Source organism: Vanellus vanellus (genome assembly GCF_965231255.1).
Source record: "Vanellus vanellus genome assembly, contig: HAP1_SCAFFOLD_33, whole genome shotgun sequence".
In the NCBI taxonomy this organism is placed as follows: Eukaryota; Metazoa; Chordata; class Aves; order Charadriiformes; family Charadriidae; genus Vanellus; species Vanellus vanellus.
In genome coordinates this window covers 2,979,124-3,001,557 of record NW_028128339.1, presented here as the reverse complement: position 1 = coordinate 3,001,557, position 22,434 = coordinate 2,979,124, and the positions used below count along the sequence as shown (strand labels likewise).

The following is a 22,434-nucleotide window of genomic DNA, read 5'->3' as shown; positions in this document are numbered from 1 at the left end:
TTTTATGTGTTCTCCTCAATTTATTAAATTGAGCTGTTGAACGTTCAAGTCCTGGGGCTGCTCTTGCTGGGTTTGAGCCAGAAATAATCGAAGCCGTCAAAACCCGTTCTGTGCGGTTGGTGGTGCGAAGCAAAGGAGAACCTGGGCCTGCGCCACACAGTGCTGTTCCCGGGTTGGTTTTCCCACTGGAGAGCGCAGCGGCACTGCCATGACAAAGCCGGCAGCAGGATTGGGGCGGGTGAAGGCATTGGATGTCTGCGAGGCCTCTTGGTTATTTGCCAGAGTCGGCGTTGGCCTTTCGTGCTGCGCTGTAGCGCCCATCGGTGTTTGTTTGCACAAATAACGCAGCGTTTGGCAGTGACAATGGTGGTTGGGTTAGTTCAGGGAATGACATCTAAAGAAGGGGGCTGGTCTCTGCTGGCGGTGTACCGGGAGGGAGAAAAGGTTTACTTTTCGTTGCCAGGCCACCTGATTTTCATGGCTTTGTTTTTTTTTTTTTTTTTTTTTTGGTTTGGTTTGGTTTTTTTTTTGTGTGGCTGAATATTCCCGCCCGGTTGAAGCAAATCTGTATTTTGGTTCTGTTTTGTCTTTAAAGTATTGATCTTCAGGTCTGGGCCATGGTAAACTTCTTTCCCCGAAGCGCCCGCTTTGCAGAGCGGGTACGAACATTCTCCTTTTGTTTCCCATCACTTGTATTTATAAAAAAACTACCCTAAAAGTCAGAAGAGGCATCGGCGTGTTCACACCTCTTCCCTAAGCCTGCTCCTCACTGCCGGTGCTGCCCAAGCGATGCCAAAAAGGCGGGAGTTTGGGAAAAATACCCGGCACCCTATCTAACTGTGGTGTCCAAAACCCCGCGGGTTGATTTAACCCCCCACTGACCCAGGGAAGGGCTCCACGTGCCAGTTCCTGTTCCAAGTCTTGTTGCTGTTTCACATTGATTCTAAAAAATCAGAATGTGGATGCAAGAACAGAATTTGGACCAGATTCTCCGGCACCAGGACAGTGCACCGATGCTCCAGGGCGCTTTCCCCAGCAGCGAAGGCCTGGTCTGGCAGAAGGGCGGTGGCGGGGATGGCGAGGTACTGCCGGCTCAGCCGCCCCACGGCCAGGAAGCGATGCTCGTTCTTCCACCAGCTGGTGCTGTGCTTGCAGAGGGGCTCCAGGATGTAGTTTTCCAGTTGCTGGTGGATCTCGGGCATGCTCTCCATTGGGTCCTACCGCAGAAGGATGTCGTAGCTACTCTGAGACGGGGCGCTGGCGCATGGGTCCTTGCGAGCAGGCAGCTGGCTGCCGGCATCTGCGCCCGTGGCTTTGGAATCTGAGTTTGGCACCCCAGACTGGGTGGCAGATGGGGACTGGTGGTTGCAAACCCACAACAGCGTGGTTCTCACTGGCTGGTGCAACTCGCTTCTCAGGCTGGGGCTGAGAAACTGCATCTCCTTGAAGCGCGGGTCCAAAACAGAGGCGATAACTGCTGGGCTTTCGAGCACTTTCTCGAATGCAGTTCCCTTCAGTTTGGAAGACGGCAGAACACGGAGAATGGCATTACACGCGATCTCCTCCTTGGTGTATTGATTGGACAGGGAATCAGTCAAAAGAGAAAATAAGAAAAATTAATTTGTTTTCTACTTGGGTGGCAGAAATCTACGAGAGGCAATAGAAGTCGGATGGTTGAACAAAATCTTGCATGGCTTTGAGTTTGCCCTGAGCTGACAGCTGCAAAGCCTATTGTGAAACCTACTCATTTTTGTGATCGTAGTGATTTTTGTTTGTGTTTTGTTTAGATGTCTTAAGAGTATCGTTATCAAGCAATTATCTCCCCCCCAGCCCCGCCATGCCCACCAGCAGCAACGGGCCGATGGGATCCTCAGCTGTCAGGTGGGGGGCAGCGGCACCAGGGCAGGGAGGGCGATGCCTGGTACCCCCGGGCGGGCCATGCCGACGGTGTGGCTGGAGAATGCTCCATGGCTGCTCACTGCGGCATTTCTCATGGCTGGGGGGAAACACGTTGGGAGCAGGGGGTGGGGGTGAATGGGGGAGGCAAAGCATCTGCAAGGGGCTGTGAGGGCCATGGAAAGGGGAGTGAAGGGCATCTGCAAGGTTGGAGGGGGTAAGGAGGGTGGTAGGTGTCTAAAATAGGGTGCTGGGGGTGTGCAAGGAGGGGGGACAGCAGGCCGCTGAAAGGGGGTGTAAGGCATCAGCAAGGCATCTGCAAGGCAGAGGGGTGGGGGCTCAAAGGGGGAGGCGAGGGGTACCCAAGTTGGGTGCGGGAGGGATGTGAGGAGGGGAGGAAGGCACCTGGGCAATGCCTGTTGGGGGTCTCCCCACCAGACCCCCCCTCCTCCGCATCTCGATGTGACCCCCTGGTGATGCTGTGGCCCTTCAGAGCAGGGGGACAAAGGCCACTGTCCCCACAGAGCCCCATGCCACCCGGTCACCTCAGCTATTGTCCCACCGGGCGCTTGCACGGATGCGCCCGGTGTTGGGGTGCAGGCAGGAGGTGGCTGGGTGGTCCCCCCCTCTTTCTGCATCTCCTTGGCCCGGGGGAGGGCCTGTCCGCCCCCCCGCTGCACCCATGGGACCCAGCTGCAGGAGGTGCTCTCGGGGGCAAACGAGAGGTGGGGAATTAATTAATCTGCCCTGAAATTACAGCTCACGGGAAAGACTGAGAGGAATTTGCGTCTCTGCCAGCAAGGGAAGACGGTCATGTCCTGGTGATGCTCAGCTGTGACCTGCGTGTGTCCCCCCCTCACAGCCCCACTTTGGGGCTCTGGAGATGTGTCCTCTCCCGGGTCCAGTCCCCGTCACAGCCCAAATCCTGGCTCAGGAGCCGGAGGGGTCCCTGCAGGGGATGGTGCTGACCCCCACGATAGCAAAGGAGGGAGCCACAGGACCGGTGGCTTCGTCTGGGTAGGATGGAGATGGAGAGGGGCGAGGAGGGGGGTCTCCTGCTCCACCACTAGAGCAGCTCCCCCAGTTTGGCCCCTCATCCCCTTATAACACTGGGATCAGTGTTATTAATTACACTTTGCGCGAGATTAATTACATCAATCCTCCCTCCTGCTGCTGGTGGCCAGTCCAGCTTGCGAGTGACGGAATGAGGGGGCTGAGATGGGAAGTTTGCCTGCTCGTGCGATGCTTTTGGCCTCCCCTGGCACCGGGAGGACTCAAAGCCGGACCTGAACCTCTGCTTTGTGCTTTTCCTCATCCTCAATTACACCAAAGCTTCCCCAGGGAAAGATTTTTCTTTCTAACTGGGGGAGTTGCACTGAGACAGGTAAACTGAGGCAGGACAGTCAAAAATCCCTCTCTCTCCTGCTGGGACAAAAAAAACCCTGCAGCAAAATAATAATTTGGAGAAGTTTTCTTGAGATGGAACAACACCCTCTGCTCCGAAACTCAAAAGTGAGCTCGCCATCCCCTTTCCCAGCCCAGTTTCGATGATTTGATGTTTTCCAAGCGCCTGGCAGTGGCGGAGAAGGACAAAGAGGGAAGGCGAAGCGTCTGAGTGCTGGTAGCCATCCTGGGATGGGATAATTTGCTTTCTGGAGGCATCTCTCTGTCCTGCTCCGTCCCATCCCAAGCCCACACATCCACAGATCCCATAGACTTATTAAATCCTTAAATCCTCCAGCGATTTCCTCAATGAAATAACCTTTCTGAGTCCATTTGGGTGTCTTAATCGGGAAAAAGAGGGTTTTGAGTGGCACCGTTTCCTTCGGTGGCATCTCTGTGCGAGGTTTGCCGCGATTTCTGCTGCAACAACTGGGGAAGGGCGATGGGATTCTCGGAGTGTCTTGCCACGGACCCGCTTGGCTTCTTTCTCCTGTATTTGTGCCTGAAGCTTTAATACTAAATAATAAAAAAGCAGCAGAGATCTGAGCTTGGATCCCGATGGGATTTTAAAGGATTAGACCTCGTTGTCACCCTCCTTCGCTGTGTTATTTTACATCCCATGTCGCCTTTCAGGGCGAGCCGGGGCTGTCAACCTTTGTGCTGAGCAGCGCCGGGGAGGAAGTTCATGACAGCAAATGAATCTGTAGGCTGGAAATGAGGGATTAGCTCCGCTCGGAACATAAAGTAGGGCTGGAGATAGCTGGCGGAAGCGAGGAGAGTAAAACATGGGGCTTCCCTGGACATTTCCGTACGGCATAGGACTTGGTCTGTCTAACGAGGGTTTATGGAAGCCGCGAAGGGACGGAGGCTGTGCCGAAGGGAGACCTCCCTGAAACACCCTGATTTGATGCAGGAAATGTTGATGAAAATCAGGGCTGCCCCATAACGGGCATTTCCCCAATGGTTTGTGCCTCACGTGGTCTTTTGGCAGTTTGGGCTTTCAAATACACCCAAACACTGTGTAACACCTTTTGCCCTGCCGAGATGCAGCGTTTCCACCCCTTTTCTCTATTCTGGATAGTTTTTCCTCAAAACAGAGCAGGTTTCTCCCCATCCGCTAAGTTTTCCAAGCGGGATCAGTATTGGGGTGTATGGCTTTAAATAACTGCCGGGGTCACCCTGAACATTCCGATCCCAGCAACGGTCGCTGTTTATGTGCTGGAGATGGTGCAGACTGGGAGTCACTGGGCTGCAGTCGGAGGGTTTGGTCCCCCGATTGATCTGGAGGCTCAGTTATCCCCCAAAACCGGTGACCAACTTGAGGATGAAGCAGGAGGAGGGTCCCAAAATGACACTTCTGGAAGAGTTACAGGTGGGAGGGCTGTGCCGAGGGGCTGCGCATCCCCCCAAAAGGGGGGGAGACTTCCCAAAATCCCACTGGCATGTCACCAGAGCAGGGAAGGATGCGGGGGGACGATGCTTTGTGCCCTGCCGGGGGCAGGTTTAGCATCGTGGGTGGGAGCACGGAGCCAAAATGGTTTCTGAGAGAGAAGCAGACTTTCCCCATGTTGCTCGGGGGGGATTTGGGGAGCTGTGATGCCCAAATCGCTCCCTTTATTCCCACTCTGACACCCCTGTAACACACTCAAGCTCGCTATTGTATTTAAATTGCGATTTTATTTCAATTGTGATTGTATCTAAGTTGCGATTTAATTTAAACAGTGATTTAATTCAAATTGGGGTTTTATTTCGGTGGCGATTTTACTTAAATTGTGATTTAATTCAAATTGGTGTTTTACTTAAGTAATGATTTTACTAAAATTGCCATTTAAAGCGATTTGATTAAGCCCCTTTTGTCCCGTGCCTTTTCTGAGGATGGGGTTTGGGTTTTTGGGTTTTTTTTCCGGTAAATCTGGAGGGGAGTAGACGCATTGCTAAGAAGGGACGGAGGGTGGTGGAGATCGGCGTGGGAGAGAGGACGGGAAAGCCACAGGCGTGTCATAATCCGGCTGCCGGGTGACACGGGCGAGTGCCGGGAGGTGGCGGGGAGGTCACAGCAAGTCGGCTTTGAAATTAGTACTCGGGGGCCAGAAAAAACTCATTCCCAGATGGGAACGTTTGTTCCTTTTGCTCATTAAATTAACTGGTGAGCGGGAGGTGTGAGCTTCCCGAGCGTCGCTGCTGCGCGGCGGCAGGTGATGCCATTCAGTCGAAGCAGGGATTTGGGGGATAAAAAGCAGATTTCTGGTGTTTTGCTCTTCTCTAAAGAGAAGGGTTTCCTGGAGGCCCTTTCAAAGTTGCAGTTGCGACTCGAGTGTGAGACGTGGTTGGGTTTTTATTTCTTTGAGCGTGGTGATCCCGGTGATGCCCTTCCCCAGCCCAGGGGCAAGGGGAGAAGAGAACGCCTGTAATTCTCCTTTGGCTTTTAAGGCACAGATGCTCTTCGTGCAGCACTGGCAGTGGTATTTCAGCCAAGGAGGGCATTAGCTGTTAGCCTTTGGCTTTTCTTTTGAGGAGAAAAACGCAGTTTTGTGTGGAAAGCAGGCTTGCAGCAAGAGAAGCCCGAGCCTGGTTGGGCTGAAGTCGAAGCTTCACCCTTGCAGGTTCTTGAGGGCCTTTGGAGGTTGATGGTGGCCATGTCCTGTGGCCAAGTGCCATCTAGTGAGTCCTGCAGGTATCACTTTTGGAGAATGAAACTGGCTGTGCTCAAAAGTGTGGAGTTGGGTTCCCCCACCCCACTCCACCCCAGTTTGGAAATCCCTTTTTTAATTTTAATTTTTCGAAAGGAACCACAAGAACGAAGCAGGAGGTTTGGTTTTGGTTTGAAACACTCAACTGTCTCCCCTTTTAGTAAAGCCTTCCAGACTCACGGTATATACAATACAGGTGACATTACAGGTGGTTTTATTTGGGTATGGGAATAAAAACCTCCAAGTCCGTGTTTTTAGGGCTGTGCCTGGAGGAGGAGACACACAGAGGTGTGATGCTCTTGGGCTCGCGTGGCCGCAGGGATGGGTGATGACTGGGAGGACGTAAGGGAGCTCTCCTCACCCGGCCCCAACTTGTACCTTCTTCTCCTCACTAAACAGAGACACGACGAGGAGGCGGTGATTGACCAGGGAAGAACGAGCACCGCTGTCACTATTCACTATGAGAAGGAGGAGCTGGAAGGTGAGTCGGGAGAGGTGCCACCAGCCCCACGCGTTTTCCCGTCGCGCAAAGTCCCTGCCACGTCCTGTGCTCAGCGTATGCATCACCTGCAAATAAACAAGCACAGTTATTTTCACATTGTTTTAATATTATGGCTTTTAGACAGAGGGGAAAAAGCCCCCATGGCATCTGCGGTGTGAGCGTTGGCCACAGAGCTGGGTAGTTCCCAGCTTGTTTTCTCAGAGGCTGCTCTTGGCTTGGAGAGGTCAGGAGAATAAGTTGATGGCTGCAGACACAGGGCTGTGATTTTCTTTTTTTTTTGTTCCAGACTTCATTATCACAGGACTGATTGGATCTCCTCTTGTTGCCTTGTGCCATACAAAGATTTTAAAAATAATTACCTTCTGTGGCTGCTTAATGAGCAGGTCTGAGTGTTGTCCAGCCAAAGCTGGAATTTTAGACAAGGGTTGATATTTTCAGGGCACTTTTAGGTGACCCGGAGCCATCGCTTGTTGTTGCTCTATTGTTGCAAAGTTAAACAGGCTTGGAAAAAAGGATGTCTCTGACATTCAGGGATGCAGTGAAACTAAAATGAAGAGAAGTTGGTGTTTCCTCCTGGGATGGATGCGCTGGTTTAATCGTGGCAGCGGTGTCAACCGTCTCCACAATATCGAGAGTGATGCGAACACTGCTTTTTTCGCAGGCCACCGCACCCTGTCCGTGGGCGTGCGGATGCCGCTGGTGAGGCAAAGCCACCGGTGCCACCGGCACCACCAACCCCACCGCCAGAAGCATCGGAAGAAGGAACGGGAGAAGGACTGTGCCCCGATGGAGCAGGGCTACCACTGTAAGTCCCGCCGCAGCGTTCACGAGCCTTCTCGGGGCTGTGTGGGTGCCGGGATCCTCTGCAAGCAGGTCTGTGTGGCTGATTTGTGTGGTTTGCTGTTCTTCTGAGGGAAAGTGGCATTATTTGGGAGGCAGTTGAAGGCATAATGGATTGAGGCTGGTCTTCCTTAGAGGGATCCTGCCATTAAAAATGGAAACGTGGGGAAGGAAAGTGGCCCGTCCTTATGCAGACGTGCAATAGATGCTTCTCCTTCTCCGTGGCTCTGTGCAAGCCCGGCCAGACCCGGGGGAGAGGGGCTAGCCCAATATTTAGGGCTGAACTGGTGCCGATCGATGGCCACTTTGCGTATGAGCGTGACGGGTCGAATGCAGGTGTGGTAACGGGATTTATCTTCTGCCCCCAGACACCCCATCCCAGCGGGTGCAGTTCATCCTCAGCACCGAGGAGGACGAGCAGCATGTTCCCCACCACTTGTTCACTGAGCTGGATGAGATCTTCCTGAAGGCGGGTGAAGATGCCGAGTGGAAGGAAACGGCAAGGTAAATCCCTGCCACCGGCTGCGGTGGCAGCCGTGGGCTCTGCCTTCCGCTCTCTGGGACGTGAAGCTTTGCAGCTGCAGGTGCCAATGCGCGGAGCCTTCTCCTCTTGCCGCCCCGTAGCTGCACCAAAGAGGTTGCAGAGCTGAGGCTGTTTTCTTGCAACGGGGCTGATTGTGCCCAATGTCCGCAGGTGGCTGAAGTTTGAGGAGGACGTGGAAGATGGTGGCGAGCGCTGGAGCAAGCCCTACGTGGCCACGCTGTCCTTGCACAGCCTCTTCGAGCTGCGGAGCTGCATCAGCAACGGGATGGTGCTGCTGGATGTTTGTGCCAACAGCATTGAAGAGATCGCAGGTACTGAGCGCACTGCGACCCGCTGGGAACGGCCGAGCTCAATTTGCCGTGGTGCCCTTCACTCCCGTATCAAGCCCTGCCCCAATGGCACGTCCTTTTCCAGAACCTCCACTGTGTTTTTAAATTGTGGGTTGCTTTTTGGATGTAGACTGGGTGTACAACAGTCACATCAGCTTTTTCTCCCAGTATGGGAGCCTTTTGAAAGCAATTTGTGGGGTCAGAGAGGCGATTAGAGAATATTCTCCGGCCAGAAAGGAATGTCAGGGCTTGGCAGGCTGCTCTCAGGAACACGGAGTCTGTGTAAGAGCTGAACCTCCTTAAATAAGCTACTTACTACAAGCTGTTTCTTCCTGTTCTTGGTTTTTTTTTTTCCTATTGCCTTAACATCCAGGATTTAAGAGCTTTAAAGGCAGAGTTTATCTGGCAGGTGACCAAGCAGCATATTTCTGTGGGGAAGATAATTGAAGTTAATTGAAAAAGCGGCTTTGGAGAAATTATCTTTGACTGGCAGGTCTCCATTCAGCCCTTGCAAGAGCTGGAGAAGTCGGGGCCGTTCTTAGCACATTTCTCCCTGGGCTTGGCAAATTGCAGTGGATGGGCAAAGGAAACTCTGGGAAAGTCTGTGCTAGAGATTGCTTATAATTTGTTGACATGTGTCGAGTCTAGAAAGTCTGTCTAGAAACGCCAGATCGGGCAAAAAAATCACATTATCTAGGATGGGGAATAATTATCTGAGCGGAGTGATGAATAAGCACTTTGATGATGGCTTTTAGCAAAAGAGAATTCTTCCTTTGGCTGCAAAGGCTGAACTGCATTAAAACGTCTTGCTAAGCAAGGCTGAGCCCGCGTTAGGGTATCCTGCGTGGCGCAGCCTTCGCCGGGGGCTTGAGGGGTCGGGGCTTGGGGACTTTCTGCTCTGATGGCTTCGTTTCCCGTTGCCATCTCCAGATATGATCCTGGGCCAGCAAGAGCAGTCCACGGAGTTTGATGAGCGCACGCGGGCGAAAGTTCGAGAAGTGCTTTTGAAGAAGCATCACCATCAGAACGAGAAGAAAAGAAACAACCTTCTCCCCATCGTCTGCTCGTTTGCTGACATGAGCAAGAAGCAGTTAGACGTGCATCCCCTCGGCAAGCCAGGTGAGGGTTCCTGCAGGGTTCGGTACCCGGTGAGGGTTTCTGCCAGGCTTTGGCACCAGGTGAAGGTTTCTGCAGGGCTTTGGCCACATTAGACTTCTCCCGGCAAAGGAGAAGTGTCCCGATTGCTCCTTGCCTGTCTTTCTCAGTGTCTTTCTTTCTCCTCCCAACCCAAACACTCACTCCTCATCCATCTCCCACCACTGCAGAAGCTAAAAATGGGGTGAACCATGACAGCCATGCGATGGATCTAAGCAAGGTGAGACACTCGTAGCTTTCTTACGCCTTTAGGGCCAGATTTGCTCTTGCAAACTTGGCTGCAGAGTGTTCTGCAGAGTGCGGTGGGCTTTGCTTTTGGGGTAATGGCTGAAAATCCCTTGTCGTGCCCAGGCGGAGCTGCGCTTCATGAAGAAAATTCCCACCGGGGCTGAAGCGTGCAACGTGCTCGTAGGAGAGCTGGATTTCCTTCGCCAGCCCATCGTGGCATTTGTCCGCCTGAGCCCGGCTGTCCTCCTCTCGGGCATGACGGAAGTTCCCATCCCAACGAGGTCTGAACGAGAAGTGCAAAGTTTTTATTTAAAAAATAACCACCACAACAAAACACCAAATTCACGCATCAGTTGGGCGTCCCAGGGGAACACGGCCAGTGGGAGCAAGCACGTTTCTCCCACCCACATCTCCGTGCTTTCATTTCTCCCTTCCCTGCTGGAGCTTTTAAACCCATTGGCCAATTTTAATGAAAGTTGGCCCCAAACTCAAATTTGCATTTGGTTTTGATGCATTTCAAATTCATCACTGGAGTCAGTGAGCCTACACGTCCCCCCTGGAGCCACGCTCTGGGCTGGGAGCTCCCAGGGATTTCCTTGGGCGCCCTTTGAGTGAGGCCATGTTCTTCTCTCTCATTTTGGTTTTCTTGCCTAGGTTCCTGTTTGTTTTGCTTGGACCAGGAGGAAAAGCCCATCAGTACCATGAGATCGGCAGGTCCATGGCTACTATCATGACGGATGAGGTGTGACGAGATAAGAGATATCTCTGGGTCATTTTTTGGGGGCTTCACCTCTCCCTGTCTCTGTAGTAGTGAGGAAGAGGGTTTGCTGTCCCTCTTAGCTGCCTGCAGGAGGCTAAAATCCCACCTGGGCTGCAGCCCGCGCCTCATCCTTCTCCCCAGGGTCCCCAGCACGCTGTCCCCAGTGGTGGCATTGCCAGGGCCAGTGAAACTTCTCCTCTTGAAGCAGAAGGCTGTGGTGTGCCATGGGGGACGGGAGCCTGGTGGAGATGGTTACAAATACTGTGATGCACAGATTTTTCCTTTGGGGGAATATTTCCTGCCATTTCCAACAGGCGATATGCGGAAAATGACCTTGCATTTAGCCAAGAGCTTATTGCACTGGTTAGGACATCCGAGATGGGTCGTCCTCTCACCAGGTTGTCTCCTACGGCAGGTTTTCCACGACGTTGCCTATAAAGCCAAGAACCGGGCTGACCTGGTGGCTGGCATCAATGAGTTTCTGGATCAGGTCATGGTTTTGCCGCCAGGAGAGTGGGATCCCTCCATCCGAATTGAGCCCCCGAAAAACGTCCCTTCGCAGGTGGGTGCTGCGGCAGAAGGAGGCACGAGGGGGACAGGCAGGAGGGCAGCACGGCTGGGGGTGCTCCTCAGGGGCCCAAATTCACAGGTCACGTACCCAGCCCAAAAAGCAAAACAAGCCAGTGGCTGCAAAGACATATCTTTATCTTATTTCCATTTTAACAGGAAAAAAGGAAGGTGCCAGAAGCTCTCGATGACAGCGCTTCTCACAGCAAGCCGGAGAAGCACAGCGGTCCTGAACTGGAGCGGACAGGAAGGTGTGAACTGAAATAGTTTGGTGGGGTGTTTTTCTGTTTGCCCCTAACATCTGAGTGCGCACCTCCCTTCTAGCAGAGTTTTGGGGTGAACTGGGTCAGTGAAGGGGCTCCAGGTTCCCAGCTTGGTCCCCTGGGCTGGGTGGGTGGGAGATTTGGGCAGCTGGGCTCAGCCGCAGCATGGTTGCACACAGGTTTTCTTGCTTTGGGGTGGAAGCAGATGTGTAAGTACCTCCAGGTAGAGCTCTGCTGCTTCTCAAAGTGAGGGACTGTTGCAATAAGAGGGGGTGGGCTCTCAGGTTTGGTCTCTTTTTCTTTTTGTTGGAGGGGTTTTTTGTATGCCTCAGTTTCTACTGGGGCTAAAATGGGAGAAGGAGACTTCTTTTTAGCAACAGAAGTTACTCTGTGCTTGTGATTGTCCTTCCTCAGCCAAGAAAACTTAATGCGGTCTTCCACAAAAATGGTTTATTTTTTTTTTTTTCCTTCCTCCAGGCTCTTTGGAGGTTTGATCCGGGATGTGAAGCGAAAAGCCCCCTGGTTCTGGAGTGACTTTCGGGATGGTCTGAGCCTGCAGTGTCTGGCGTCCTTCCTCTTCCTCTACTGTGCCTGCATGTCCCCCATCATCACCTTCGGGGGACTGCTGGGGGAGGCGACCAACGGCCACATAGTGAGCACCTCTCTCTGTTGGGTGGCACAGGGGAGGACAAAACTCCTGCAGAAGTCCTTGCTGCAGTGAATTTGCACTTGTGTTTTTCCCCCTAATAATTTAATTACTCACTGCTGCCTCTCTTCCCCGGACAGAGTGCCATGGAGTCGCTGCTGGGCGCATCCATGACCGGCGTGGTGTATTCCCTCTTTGCTGGCCAACCTCTCACCATCCTCGGCAGCACCGGCCCCGTCCTCGTGTTCGAGAAGATCCTCTACAAATTCTGCAAGTAAGGCTGGCTGCTGCGGCCAGGTGCTGCGAGCGCCTTTGGAAGAAGGCAGGGATGGAGAAAGGATGTTTTTCTTAGTGGTAGTTGGTAGATTTAAGTTGTCTTCTGTGTCACAGACATCACGCGCTGCTGCTTTAGTATGTGACGGTGCAGGAGCCCTTGGTCTCTGAAGGATGGATGGGTGGTTTGGGGTTTTTAGGGTTAAAGTGAAAGAGCAGGAGGAGGAGAAACCACAAGGATGTGGATGCCCGAGATGGGCTGCACAGGGAAGATGAGACAAATGACTCTGGTTTGGGAATGAGGGAAGATTTGCTTTCCTCTCAGTACAAACTCGGGCACTTTTTTGCATGATTTTTGCTGGAAGTGGAAATATATTTTACCCACATATCCAAAGAGTTTTCTGGTCCAATGTTTTGATGATTTTTGAGAAAGCAGGAGCTTTTCAGGCAAAATGGATATTTTCCATGACAGTCTTTTTGTTGTGGCAACTGTGATGGGAGATTAACCCCCCTTATTGCAATTAAATTTATTATGAAGCCCCAACTTGCTGGCAGCAGGTAACTGGGTGCAAACCCAGCCGGTTTCGCTGTTAGGGCATCAGGGTGATGTGGGAGAATACCACCTTCCACAACAGGGACCTGACCTCAATTAGCCTCCGAGGCATTAACACAAGGTCATTGTTAAATAAGGATTAATTAGCCTCTCCTCCTGCGGGCCCACACCCTGTGCCGCAGCCCCGAGGCTGTCTGTCGTAGGAGGCGGAAACTGCATTTACCATCCGCAGCCTTGACACACTCCTGAATTGCTGCCGACTTTCCCCGAAGGAAGGCACGGCTCGGAGTCTCTTGCTGCCCTCTCCACCCTGCGTTTTCTTTTGCTTTCCCAGGGACTATGCGCTCTCCTATCTCTCTCTCCGGGCATGCATCGGGCTGTGGACCGCCTTCTTCTGCATAGTGCTGGTGGCCACCGATGCTAGCTCTTTGGTGTGCTACATCACCCGCTTCACCGAAGAAGCCTTCGCCTCCCTCATCTGCATCATCTTCATCTACGAGGCTCTGGAGAAGCTGAGTCACCTGCGAGTGACCTACCCTGTGCACACGCACAGCAAGCTGGACTTCCTCACCATCTCCTAGTGGGTTTCTTCCTCCTAAAACGCCGCTGCCCCTTGGCAGGAGCTCAGGGCTGCACCTCCATCGCCTTCCCCTCACCCCCGTCTTGGCTTCTCTCCTCCCAGCTGTAAGTGTGAGGCACCGACCCATCCCAGCAACGAAACCCTGCAGTTCTGGGAGAGCAACAAGATCAATGTGTCTGGCATCACCTGGGAGAACCTCACGGTGACTGTAAGTGCCCCGAGTCACTGCTTCCTCGTGTCGCGGCCGCGGGGTCCAGGGGCACTGGCCTGGTGCAAAGCTCAGAGCCCTTCAGGTGATGATGGGCTTCCAACTGTGCCAGTGCTGCTCTGAAAAGTTGTTACTTCAGTCTAAGGTTTGGGTTTAACCCCCTTGGGCCTGGGAAGGAGAGTCCACCTCATCCCCGACATGGTGGGCAATAACTGTTATCCTCAGGACAGTGGTTCTGTCTGGGAGCAAGGTTCAGTGGGTGCTTTGGTTATTGGAGAAGTTGGAGGACTTCAGTTCATGCTTGAAGGCTGTAATTAGCTTCCTTAATTGGTTCCTAGTAACTCCAGGCCTTGCTTTCTTACTCAGCGCTGTCTGAAGGTACGTGCATAAACTTGCATGTCTGAGCAGCCCCTTGGGCCATTGTTGCTGGAATCAGAGCTCAGGCACAGGGTGGGACGCTCTTATGGACATCTTCACCCCCCTTGGCCGTGTCCTGTGAGCCCGACCCTGGGAAGGGACAATTTGTCTCTTCTCCTTTCCTGTCGCTGTTGTCTTAGCCCTCCTTCCCCGTTCCCTCCTTCCCCGTCCCCAAGAGTTTCCAGTGTTTCCTTCCCCTCTGGTGTCTTCTTCAGCCACGGTTACCTGCTGTTCAAGCAGAGGATGTGCCATAGGTCTGTGGTACGGTGTCCCATCACATCTCCTCTCTCCGCTGTCTGTGTAGTTCCATGTGTCACTTATTCAGCTGCTGTTGATCGTTAAATATAAATCTCCGCTAGCTGCAGCCATCCCGAGGTCACAGATCTTGGAGCAAGATCCTCCAAACTCCCTAGTTATCCGAGGTTTCCTTGCCGCATGTGCACTACCTTTGTGTCCTGATGCTCTGTTTCCCCAGGAATGTCGGTATTTGCATGGAGAGTTTCGTGGACCTGCCTGTGGACACGATGGCCCCTACACGCCCGATGTCCTCTTCTGGTGCTGCATCCTCTTCTTCTCCACCTTTGTCCTGTCGGGCTTATTGAAGAAGTTTAAGACCAGCCGTTACTTCCCGACCAGAGTAGGTAGAAGACGGTGGCCAGCAGCAGTCTCCACACTCATTTCCCAAAATGGCTTTCCTGGAGCACTAAGCAGTGTTTGCCACCACTTGGTCAAACTGGGAAATATTGGACCTTGAAGGCCAAACTTGGATGTCCCTCACTCATTTCCAGGAGTGCAAAACGATCGTAGCGTTTCCCACCTGCCTCGTGACCTGCCCCGGAGCAGTTTTTTGCCCAGGCAGTGGGAAATCGGGTCTTCCAAAGTTGGTTGTCTGTTGTTTTTTTGTTTGTGTTTTTTTTTCACCTGGTGTGCCCAAGGGGAAAGTTGATTCAAATGAGGAACTGCCATAGAAAAAGACACAAAAGACACTGTTTCTTCCTTTTGAGGAGTAAATGATGCCTCAGTGCCTTATTCCCATTGTAGCTGTGAGTGCAGCTGTAGTGGCAGATGTCTGTTTCCTTATTTTTTAAGTTATTGGCTTTTTTTTAGGGTTTGAATTTAAACGACCCTTTTCCACCTAATTAAACTTTTTTTATTGCCTGACACCAGATCTCGCAGGTACAAACACAGCAACAGTATCTAACCGAGGGATTTGGCTGCATCTTCTCAGAGTGGTGGGAATTTGTTAACCAGCCTTAATGCTGTTGATGTCTTTAACTTTTCCATCTCACAATATGGCCCCGTTTGTGCTGTCCCTTTCAGCTCTGCTTTCTTGCCCCAGGTACGGTCCACAGTAAGTGACTTTGGTGTCTTCCTCACCATCGTCGTCATGGTCCTCATTGACTTCCTGGTTGGGATCCCGTCGCCGAAGCTCCACGTCCCCCACATGTTCAAGGTAATGGGGTGTTTTGGTGTGGAGCCACTTTCAGCTCTTGGGGATGCCACAAGGTGATGCTGGGACAGGACAGGGCTGAGTCTGGAGATGCTGGTGGTGTTACCATCTCCTCTTCCACCTCCAAATGCATTGTTTCCTTCTGGAAAGAAGACGCCAGCCCCAAAACTTGATACCTACAGAAGTATCTATAGGTGCTTGCGACGAGGACGCTGGCACTGCTGAACCCCGTAGGAGAGGGTGACACGAAGGCAGGGCCAGGAGATGAGGCGGCACAGCGATGGAGAGGAAAATCAAAGCCAGTGAAGTGGCTGGGCTGGGAGTTGATCCTGATGTGTGTTTTGGCTTTGTTGCAGCCTACCAGAGACGACCGCGGGTGGTTGGTCAACCCCATAGGGCCCAACCCTTGGTGGACGGTGTTGGCCGCGCCCATCCCAGCTCTGCTCTGCACCATCTTGATATTCATGGACCAGCAGATCACGGCTGTCATTGTCAACAGGAAAGAGCACAAGCTGAAGGTAAGGGGCTGCAAGAGCTGACCCCATCCCCACCCCACTCTGGGCTGCAGGTGTGGGGAGAAGCTCCTATGCCAAGTGCTTTGTGAAGGCGTTGGTTTGGGACAATGTCAGGCTGTGTGGCAGGATGCTCTGCTGGATTAGTGATGTCACAGGGAGCAAACGAGGGCAGTTCAGATGAGCAATCTTTTGGAGGAACAAATTAATTTTCAAGCACTATAGAAGCGTGTTTTTGTTTCAAAACGCCAGCAGGAGCTGGGGGAACGAACTGTTTTGACACACTGCCAGGGATAACTCGGGGTCACGCCTTGCTTGCCAGTGGTAGAACTTTCTTTATGAATGAAAATAGTCTATTTTGTTTGGTTTTTTTTTTTGAGAAGTAGCTATTGCACAAACCTCCCAAATCCACTTGGTCTGAACTCCTGCCAGATTTTCACGCAAGGTGCTTGCGCAGACCGGATCCATCCTTATTTTTGCCAATTCTTCTCTTAAATTTTCAAGAGGGTGACTTGCGCCCAAGTAGGGTTTGAGTCTGAGTCGCGACGTTGTCCTCGCTCTTGTGCTGTGAGATGCTCTGTTCCTTGTTTTGCTGCCCACAGAAAGGATGCGGGTACCACCTGGACCTTTTCATGGTGGCCGTGATGCTCGGGGTGTGCTCTGTGATGGGGCTGCCCTGGTTTGTGGCTGCGACTGTCCTGTCCATCACCCACGTGAATAGCCTCAAAGTGGAGTCTGGCTGCTCAGCTCCAGGAGAACAACCCAAGTTTCTGGGGATACGAGAGCAGAGAGTCACCGGCTTGATGATCTTTGTGCTCATGGGCTGCTCTGTCTTCTTCACTTCGGTGTTAAAGGTAAGAGGAAAATGCAAAACGCCCAACAAGCGTGAACTTTTTGGAGGTTATACAAAAAACATCCCCTCCATCCAGGCCTGAGTAGGTGTGGAGCAGAGGAGGAGGCAATCCCAAACCTTGAGGCTTGGCCCACGGTGGGAAGCAGCCTCAGTTATACTTTCCAGCCCTTCACACCCCAGTTTGGTGTCCTCGAGGCAAGCGAGCAGGACAACTGCTTTAATTCCCAGGTGTCTCTCAGGCCCACCTGTGTTTATGGGTTCCGATGAAGCGGATTCAGACCAGTACACTGCTCTCTTTCAAGCAGGCAGCACCTTATGGGATGCAATTGGCTCCCCCAAATGCCTCCCAACAGCCTTTCCCAGTAGCTAAACACACCAAAATCATCCCCGTGGGCTTCCTTGTGTGTTCCTCCCTGTTACGGTTTGAGAGACCCATAACAATTTGTTGTCATTTAGACAATCATTCTATCACCCGATGACCCCTCCCCACCTGGGAAAGGGAAATTGGGAAAAACAAGAAAACCCGAGAGATGAACTATAAACAGATTTAATAGAATAAGATTAGATAATTAACATTAACAGCACTAAAGAACTGATATTGATCCCGACACCAATACAGAATATGCAAAGATTATACTCAGCCAATTCTATCAGTAGGAAGCTGTGCACTCCCAGCAGTGGACAGCAAATGTGGGACACTGTGAGCGCTACGGCTTCAGGAGGAAGGGAAGGCCTCAGGGCTCCGGCACCAGGGCACGAAGTTCTCAGGATGGCAGCCATCAAGGGAGAGAGAGAACTTCGCAGCAAACTTTCTAATTTATAATGAGTGTGATGTTGATGGTATGAAATAATCCTGTTGGCCAGCTTGGGTCAAGTGCCCGGGTCTCGCTCCTCCTCATCCCTGCACCTGGCGAGCTCGAAAACACTGAGACCTTGAGACCCACACACCATAGCTGGCTGTAAAGTAAATATTTTCACAAATTCAGACACTGGAGTCTTCTAAAAAAGCGAAGATTTTCCCAAGCATTAGAAGAGAAATTAGTCCTGTGTCTCTCAAACCAGGACACTCCCACAAAATCACCTCAGCTCTAGGCTAAAAGGAGGCACTTCGCTTTTGGGTGTTGCCGCAAGAATGTGTAGAAATGTTCTTCTGCCGTCACAGAACGTGGTGTACAGTAGCATGGGTGAAATGGTCTATTTTCCTCCAACCTTTCAGGAAAACAGGATTATTCTAATGAAACGTAACTCAGAAGCTCAGCCTAAAGCAGAGCATTCACTCACTCACTCGCACGCACAAAACCTCTACAGGTTAAGAGGTGACACATCTCCAACCCTGTGGAAACTGGAAAGTTTTAGGCAATTTTAGGCAGTGCCTCTAGAAGAAAGCACTAATACTGAAAAAGCAATTAAAAAAATAAATTATTGCATTCTTTTTTTTTTTAATTTCCCAGTTTATACCCATGCCTGTGCTTTACGGTGTCTTTCTCTACATGGGCGTGTCGTCACTCAGAGGGATTCAGGTATGGACTCTTACAGCGTGCAGCTCCCTGCTGTGTCATCTCCAGAGACGCAGGAAAAAAGCAGTGGTGTGGGAGAAAACCTCCCCAAAAGCAGGCAGTGAAAGTATTTTGTATAAGGAAAAGATTGGTGGGGGCACAGGAGGTACGTAGGGTGGGAGGACCAGGCAAGTTCAGCGCGCTCTGCGTCACGGTTTGGGACAGGGCAGTGTTTGGTGTGGTGAAAATGGGGGAATTCAGTGCAAAGCGAAGGCGATTTCTACTGCCGGTGGGAATCCTCGCTGGGGGATTCAGTGGGCTGAGAAATGCCAAATAACAAACAGAAGAATAGAATATATTAAAAATATATTTTTATAGAAGAACAGCGAGGGGGGGTGAGATGATCTGAGGAGGACCTGGGGGTGCGGACTGATGAGAAGCTCACCGTGAGCCGGCAATGCACGATCGCAGCCCAGAAGGCCGACCACATCCTGGGCTGCATCAGCAGAGTGGCCGGCAGGGCGAGGGGGGATTGTGCCCTCTGCTGTGCTCTGCTCTGGGGAGACCCCCTGCAGTGCTGCCTCCAGCTCGGGGGGCTGCAGCACAGGAGAGCCATGGACCTGGTGGAGCGGGGCCAGAGGAGGCCCTGGAGCTGCTGGGAGGGCTGGAGCCCCTCTGCTGGGAGGACAGGCTGGGAGAGTTGGGGGTGTTCAGCCTGGAGAAGAGAAGGCTCCGGGGAGTCCAGTGCCTAAAGGGGCTCCAGGAGAGTTGGGGAGGGACTCTGGATGAGGGAGGGGAGCAATGGGACGAGGGGGGATGGTTTGACACTGACAGAGGGCAGATTGAGATGAGATATCAGGGAGAAATTTTTCCTGTGAGGGTGGTGAGGCACCAGCGCAGGTTGCCCTGAGAATCTGTGGCTGCCCCATCCCTGGAGGTGTTCAAGGCCAGGTTGGTCGGGGCTTGGAGCAACCTGGGCTGGTGGGAGGTGTCCCTGCCCAGGGCAGGGGGTGGGACTGGATGATCTTCGAGGTCCCTTCCAACCTAAACCCTTCTGTGATTCTATAATAGAAGGACGTGGAATAATTGCAATGTGGTGGGCAGCTCTCATGGACACACCGGTTTATAGATGGAGCAAAGGGAAAACGGGTGCTGCTCCCGGGAGGAACAAAGTGGGATCCAGGATTTCTCACTGCACGCGAGATCCTGAAAACTCCTTCCACGTCCCAACAGGGCCGGAAACTTTCCGCAGCCCCAAGGGGTAACTTTTCTGCTTTTATTTTGCAGTTCTTCGACCGCTTGAAGCTCTTTTGGATGCCGGCAAAACACCAGCCGGATTTCATCTACCTGCGGCACGTTCCCTTGCGGAAAGTGCATTTCTTCACCATGATCCAGCTCATCTGCCTCGTCCTGCTCTGGGCCATCAAGGTGTCCCGTGCTGCCATCATCTTTCCCATGATGGTAAGAGCCGGTGCCGCTCGGCAGCGGGACGTTTGCAGCGTCGGAGTGAGACGTAGCATCATCTCACACCTCACCCCCTCTCCCTTCTTATTTTGTGAAGGTTTTGGCTCTCGTGTTTGTCCGGAAAGTGATGGACTTCTGCTTCTCAAAGCGGGAGCTCAGCTTTTTGGATGACCTTATGCCAGAAAGCACGAAGAAGTTGGCTGATGCCAAAAATGAAGCCAAAGAAGAAGAGGTGATGCTTGCTGGGTGCTCGGGGCTGGATGTCTCCCTCGGGCTCTGAGATTGCCTCTTTCCGTCACAGCTTCTCTTGAAATGTTGGGGGAAGATCTGAACTCAATAGAAATAGATCCTGACAGCCTGGATCCCGCATCATAACCTTGTTTTTAAATTAGCAGTGAGCTTAACACTTGAATAGCGGTATAATTTTTAAAGGTGCCATTTATAATAAACATTATAATTATGATGGAAAGATTTGCTCATAAGGGTGGTTTTAACTCCCCCCCCCAAAATGTTTGGAGTGAAAGGTCTTTCCCCGGCTGCGCTAACAGAAGGTCAGAAGGAGAGGGCAGCACGTGGGTTTTGCTGGGTGTTCAGTTTATCTCCACTTCGATCATAGACAGAGAACTTTGATTTGTCCCTTTTTATGTCAGGAGTCCCAGGAGATGATGGAAGCTGCTGCTGCAAACTCCGTTCGGCTGCAGCTGGGCAAGACCAGCAGCGCAGATATCCCAAAGCCAAGCAGCGACAGGTAAAGCCCCACCAAGCAGCAGGACCCCCGGCAAGATTAGCCTGAAGGGGGTTGGCAGAATTTTCACTGCGTTTATCTTTGCTGAGCATCCCAGCGCCATGCACTCAGCTTGGCGGGAAGAGCAAATTTATGGGCAGGGCGGGCGGCAGAGCGCTGGCACAGGCTGCCCAGAGAGGTGGGGGAGTCTCCCACTCGGGAGACATTCCAAACCCGCCTGGAGGTGTCCTGTGCCACTGCTGTAGGTGCCCCTGCTCTGGCGGGGGTGGGACTGGGGGAGCTCCAGAGGGCCCTTCCAGCCCTGACCAGTCTGGGATTCTGTGCAGAGCCTTTGCACAGAGCTGTAGCTCTGCGGCTCTCCGGCTCGCCTTCCAAACCTCCTCCTCCCGCCCAACCTGCTGTGCTTATGCGCAGCTTTGGTTCTCCTCCCCCCCGTTCCTCTTGCTGGTGCTGATGCGCTGGGTGGCGTCAGTTCCCACAGTCACAGATTGCGCTCTCAAATATTTATTGCAGGACTGATCCTTCGGAGATTAATATCTCGGATGAGGTGTCGAAAACAACCATGTGGAAGGCTCTCACTATGAGCACAGAAACAGTCTGAATCGGGGGAGGAAAGAGGTAAAGGATCGCGTGGGAACGTGGCCGTGCTCCTTTGCAAGCGGTGGCACGTGCCTACGGCTTTTTGTATTTTTTTGCCGGCAATGCCGAGCAAGCGGCGAGGGCTGCGGCACACGAACCAGCTCCTCTCTGCCGGTGCGGTCCCACGAGCGGGGCAGCAGCCCCACTGATGACGCTCTCCCTCCTTTTCTCTCTCCTCCCTCCCCCCAACTCCAGTTTTCATGTGTAGGAATCTTGACTTTGAAGGAGAGGCGTGAGAACGTGACTCGGGGATGTGCCCACGCAGACATGGGCAGAAACCGCTTTTATTTTGTTTTCCAGTTGGCGGATTCCCCTTTAAGCCACGGCGATGGTTTCAGCTGTCCTTGGTGTGCTTCAGGCATTCCCTCTCTCCAGAGCAGCAAACTGAGGTGCACATGACAGTCAGTGGGAGTTCGGTGGTGTTCCGCCTCCGTGTGTTCGTGTGTGGGTTGTTGCCGCTTTGTAGCAGTAGAGGGACTGCTGCCGCTTCATCCTTCAGTGCTATTTTTTTAATATCTCACTCCTCCTCTTCTGTTTCTCTTTTTCTTTTGTTCTCCAAAAATAAACTCTGAATGTTTCTGTTGTATGTGACGCATTCTCCACTTTCTTCTTCATCGCGACCAGGTTCTCGGGTCTGGTTTGGGGTCCTGCCTTCAGTTCGCCCTTCTGTCTCTCCCTGGCAGGAGAGGGATGCCCTCCGTGGCGGGGCAGCGCGGAGCGCCCGAGCAGTTGGGCCGAGGCGAAGGAAAAGCATTTGCTCCCTGCGCTCCAGTTTTACATTGGGGTTTTTTTTGGAATTTTTGTTTGTTTGTTTGTTTGTTTTTATTATAATTATTTTTCTTGTTTCGGCTCTGCCGTCAGCCTGGAAGCTGCAAAAGGCAGAAATGGTGCCTTCTCCTCCCCCGGCTGTTAAATTAATATAAGGCAGCGCTTCAGATCAAACCCCTCCAATCCGCCGGGTGGTGGCGGGAGCGGCCAGGCGAGACCTGGGGCTCTGTGTCCCCGGGCTGCCCCTCCGCTGCCCCTCCGCTTTCCTTCCTTTTCCCTCCCTGGCTCTCTCGCTGTGGTGTTTTTTCCTCCTCCCCTCTCCTCGCAAAGCCGCGTCTCTCTCGCAGGGTGGGATGAGCCCGGAGGCAAGTGGGAAGGTGCCTTTTCCTCCTCCTTTTTCCTGCCCCTTTGCAGGAAGAAGCTGTTGAGCAGAGATGGTTCTCGTGCTCTCTTCCCATCTCGGGGGGGTCGTTGGGCTGCGGCGTGGGGCCACAGAGCCCGGGAGGAGAGGACAACCCCGAAGAAAAGGTCCCCTTGCCGCCCTCCACCAGCAGCGGTGGGATGGGTGCAGGGACCCTCCTGCCATCGGCTTATCCCGTCCCCCGTGGGAGCC

The 22,434-nt window shown here is 52.6% G+C and overlaps 1 protein-coding gene across 1 annotated transcript in view; it reads left to right on the top strand.

The window, feature by feature from the left end:
* The window catches only part of LOC309684591 (electroneutral sodium bicarbonate exchanger 1-like), a gene marked incomplete at both ends in the record, with an annotated part of 155,351 nt that extends 134,336 nt beyond the window's left edge, over positions 1 to 21,015 (top strand). The window contains 23 exons of the mRNA XM_082500477.1: positions 6,429 to 6,510; positions 7,193 to 7,336; positions 7,740 to 7,875; positions 8,066 to 8,226; positions 9,175 to 9,363; positions 9,510 to 9,619; positions 9,751 to 9,908; positions 10,282 to 10,369; positions 10,803 to 10,949; positions 11,114 to 11,205; positions 11,695 to 11,869; positions 12,004 to 12,137; positions 13,024 to 13,269; positions 13,372 to 13,477; positions 14,370 to 14,531; positions 15,234 to 15,347; positions 15,701 to 15,862; positions 16,459 to 16,710; positions 18,161 to 18,229; positions 19,493 to 19,666; positions 19,767 to 19,901; positions 20,320 to 20,417; positions 20,928 to 21,015. Coding sequence (XP_082356603.1) covers positions 6,429 to 6,510; positions 7,193 to 7,336; positions 7,740 to 7,875; positions 8,066 to 8,226; positions 9,175 to 9,363; positions 9,510 to 9,619; positions 9,751 to 9,908; positions 10,282 to 10,369; positions 10,803 to 10,949; positions 11,114 to 11,205; positions 11,695 to 11,869; positions 12,004 to 12,137; positions 13,024 to 13,269; positions 13,372 to 13,477; positions 14,370 to 14,531; positions 15,234 to 15,347; positions 15,701 to 15,862; positions 16,459 to 16,710; positions 18,161 to 18,229; positions 19,493 to 19,666; positions 19,767 to 19,901; positions 20,320 to 20,417; positions 20,928 to 21,015 — 3,222 coding nt within the window. The remainder of the gene's footprint in view (positions 1 to 6,428; positions 6,511 to 7,192; positions 7,337 to 7,739; positions 7,876 to 8,065; positions 8,227 to 9,174; positions 9,364 to 9,509; positions 9,620 to 9,750; positions 9,909 to 10,281; positions 10,370 to 10,802; positions 10,950 to 11,113; positions 11,206 to 11,694; positions 11,870 to 12,003; positions 12,138 to 13,023; positions 13,270 to 13,371; positions 13,478 to 14,369; positions 14,532 to 15,233; positions 15,348 to 15,700; positions 15,863 to 16,458; positions 16,711 to 18,160; positions 18,230 to 19,492; positions 19,667 to 19,766; positions 19,902 to 20,319; positions 20,418 to 20,927) is intronic.
* Positions 21,016 to 22,434: the final 1,419 nt, after the last annotated feature.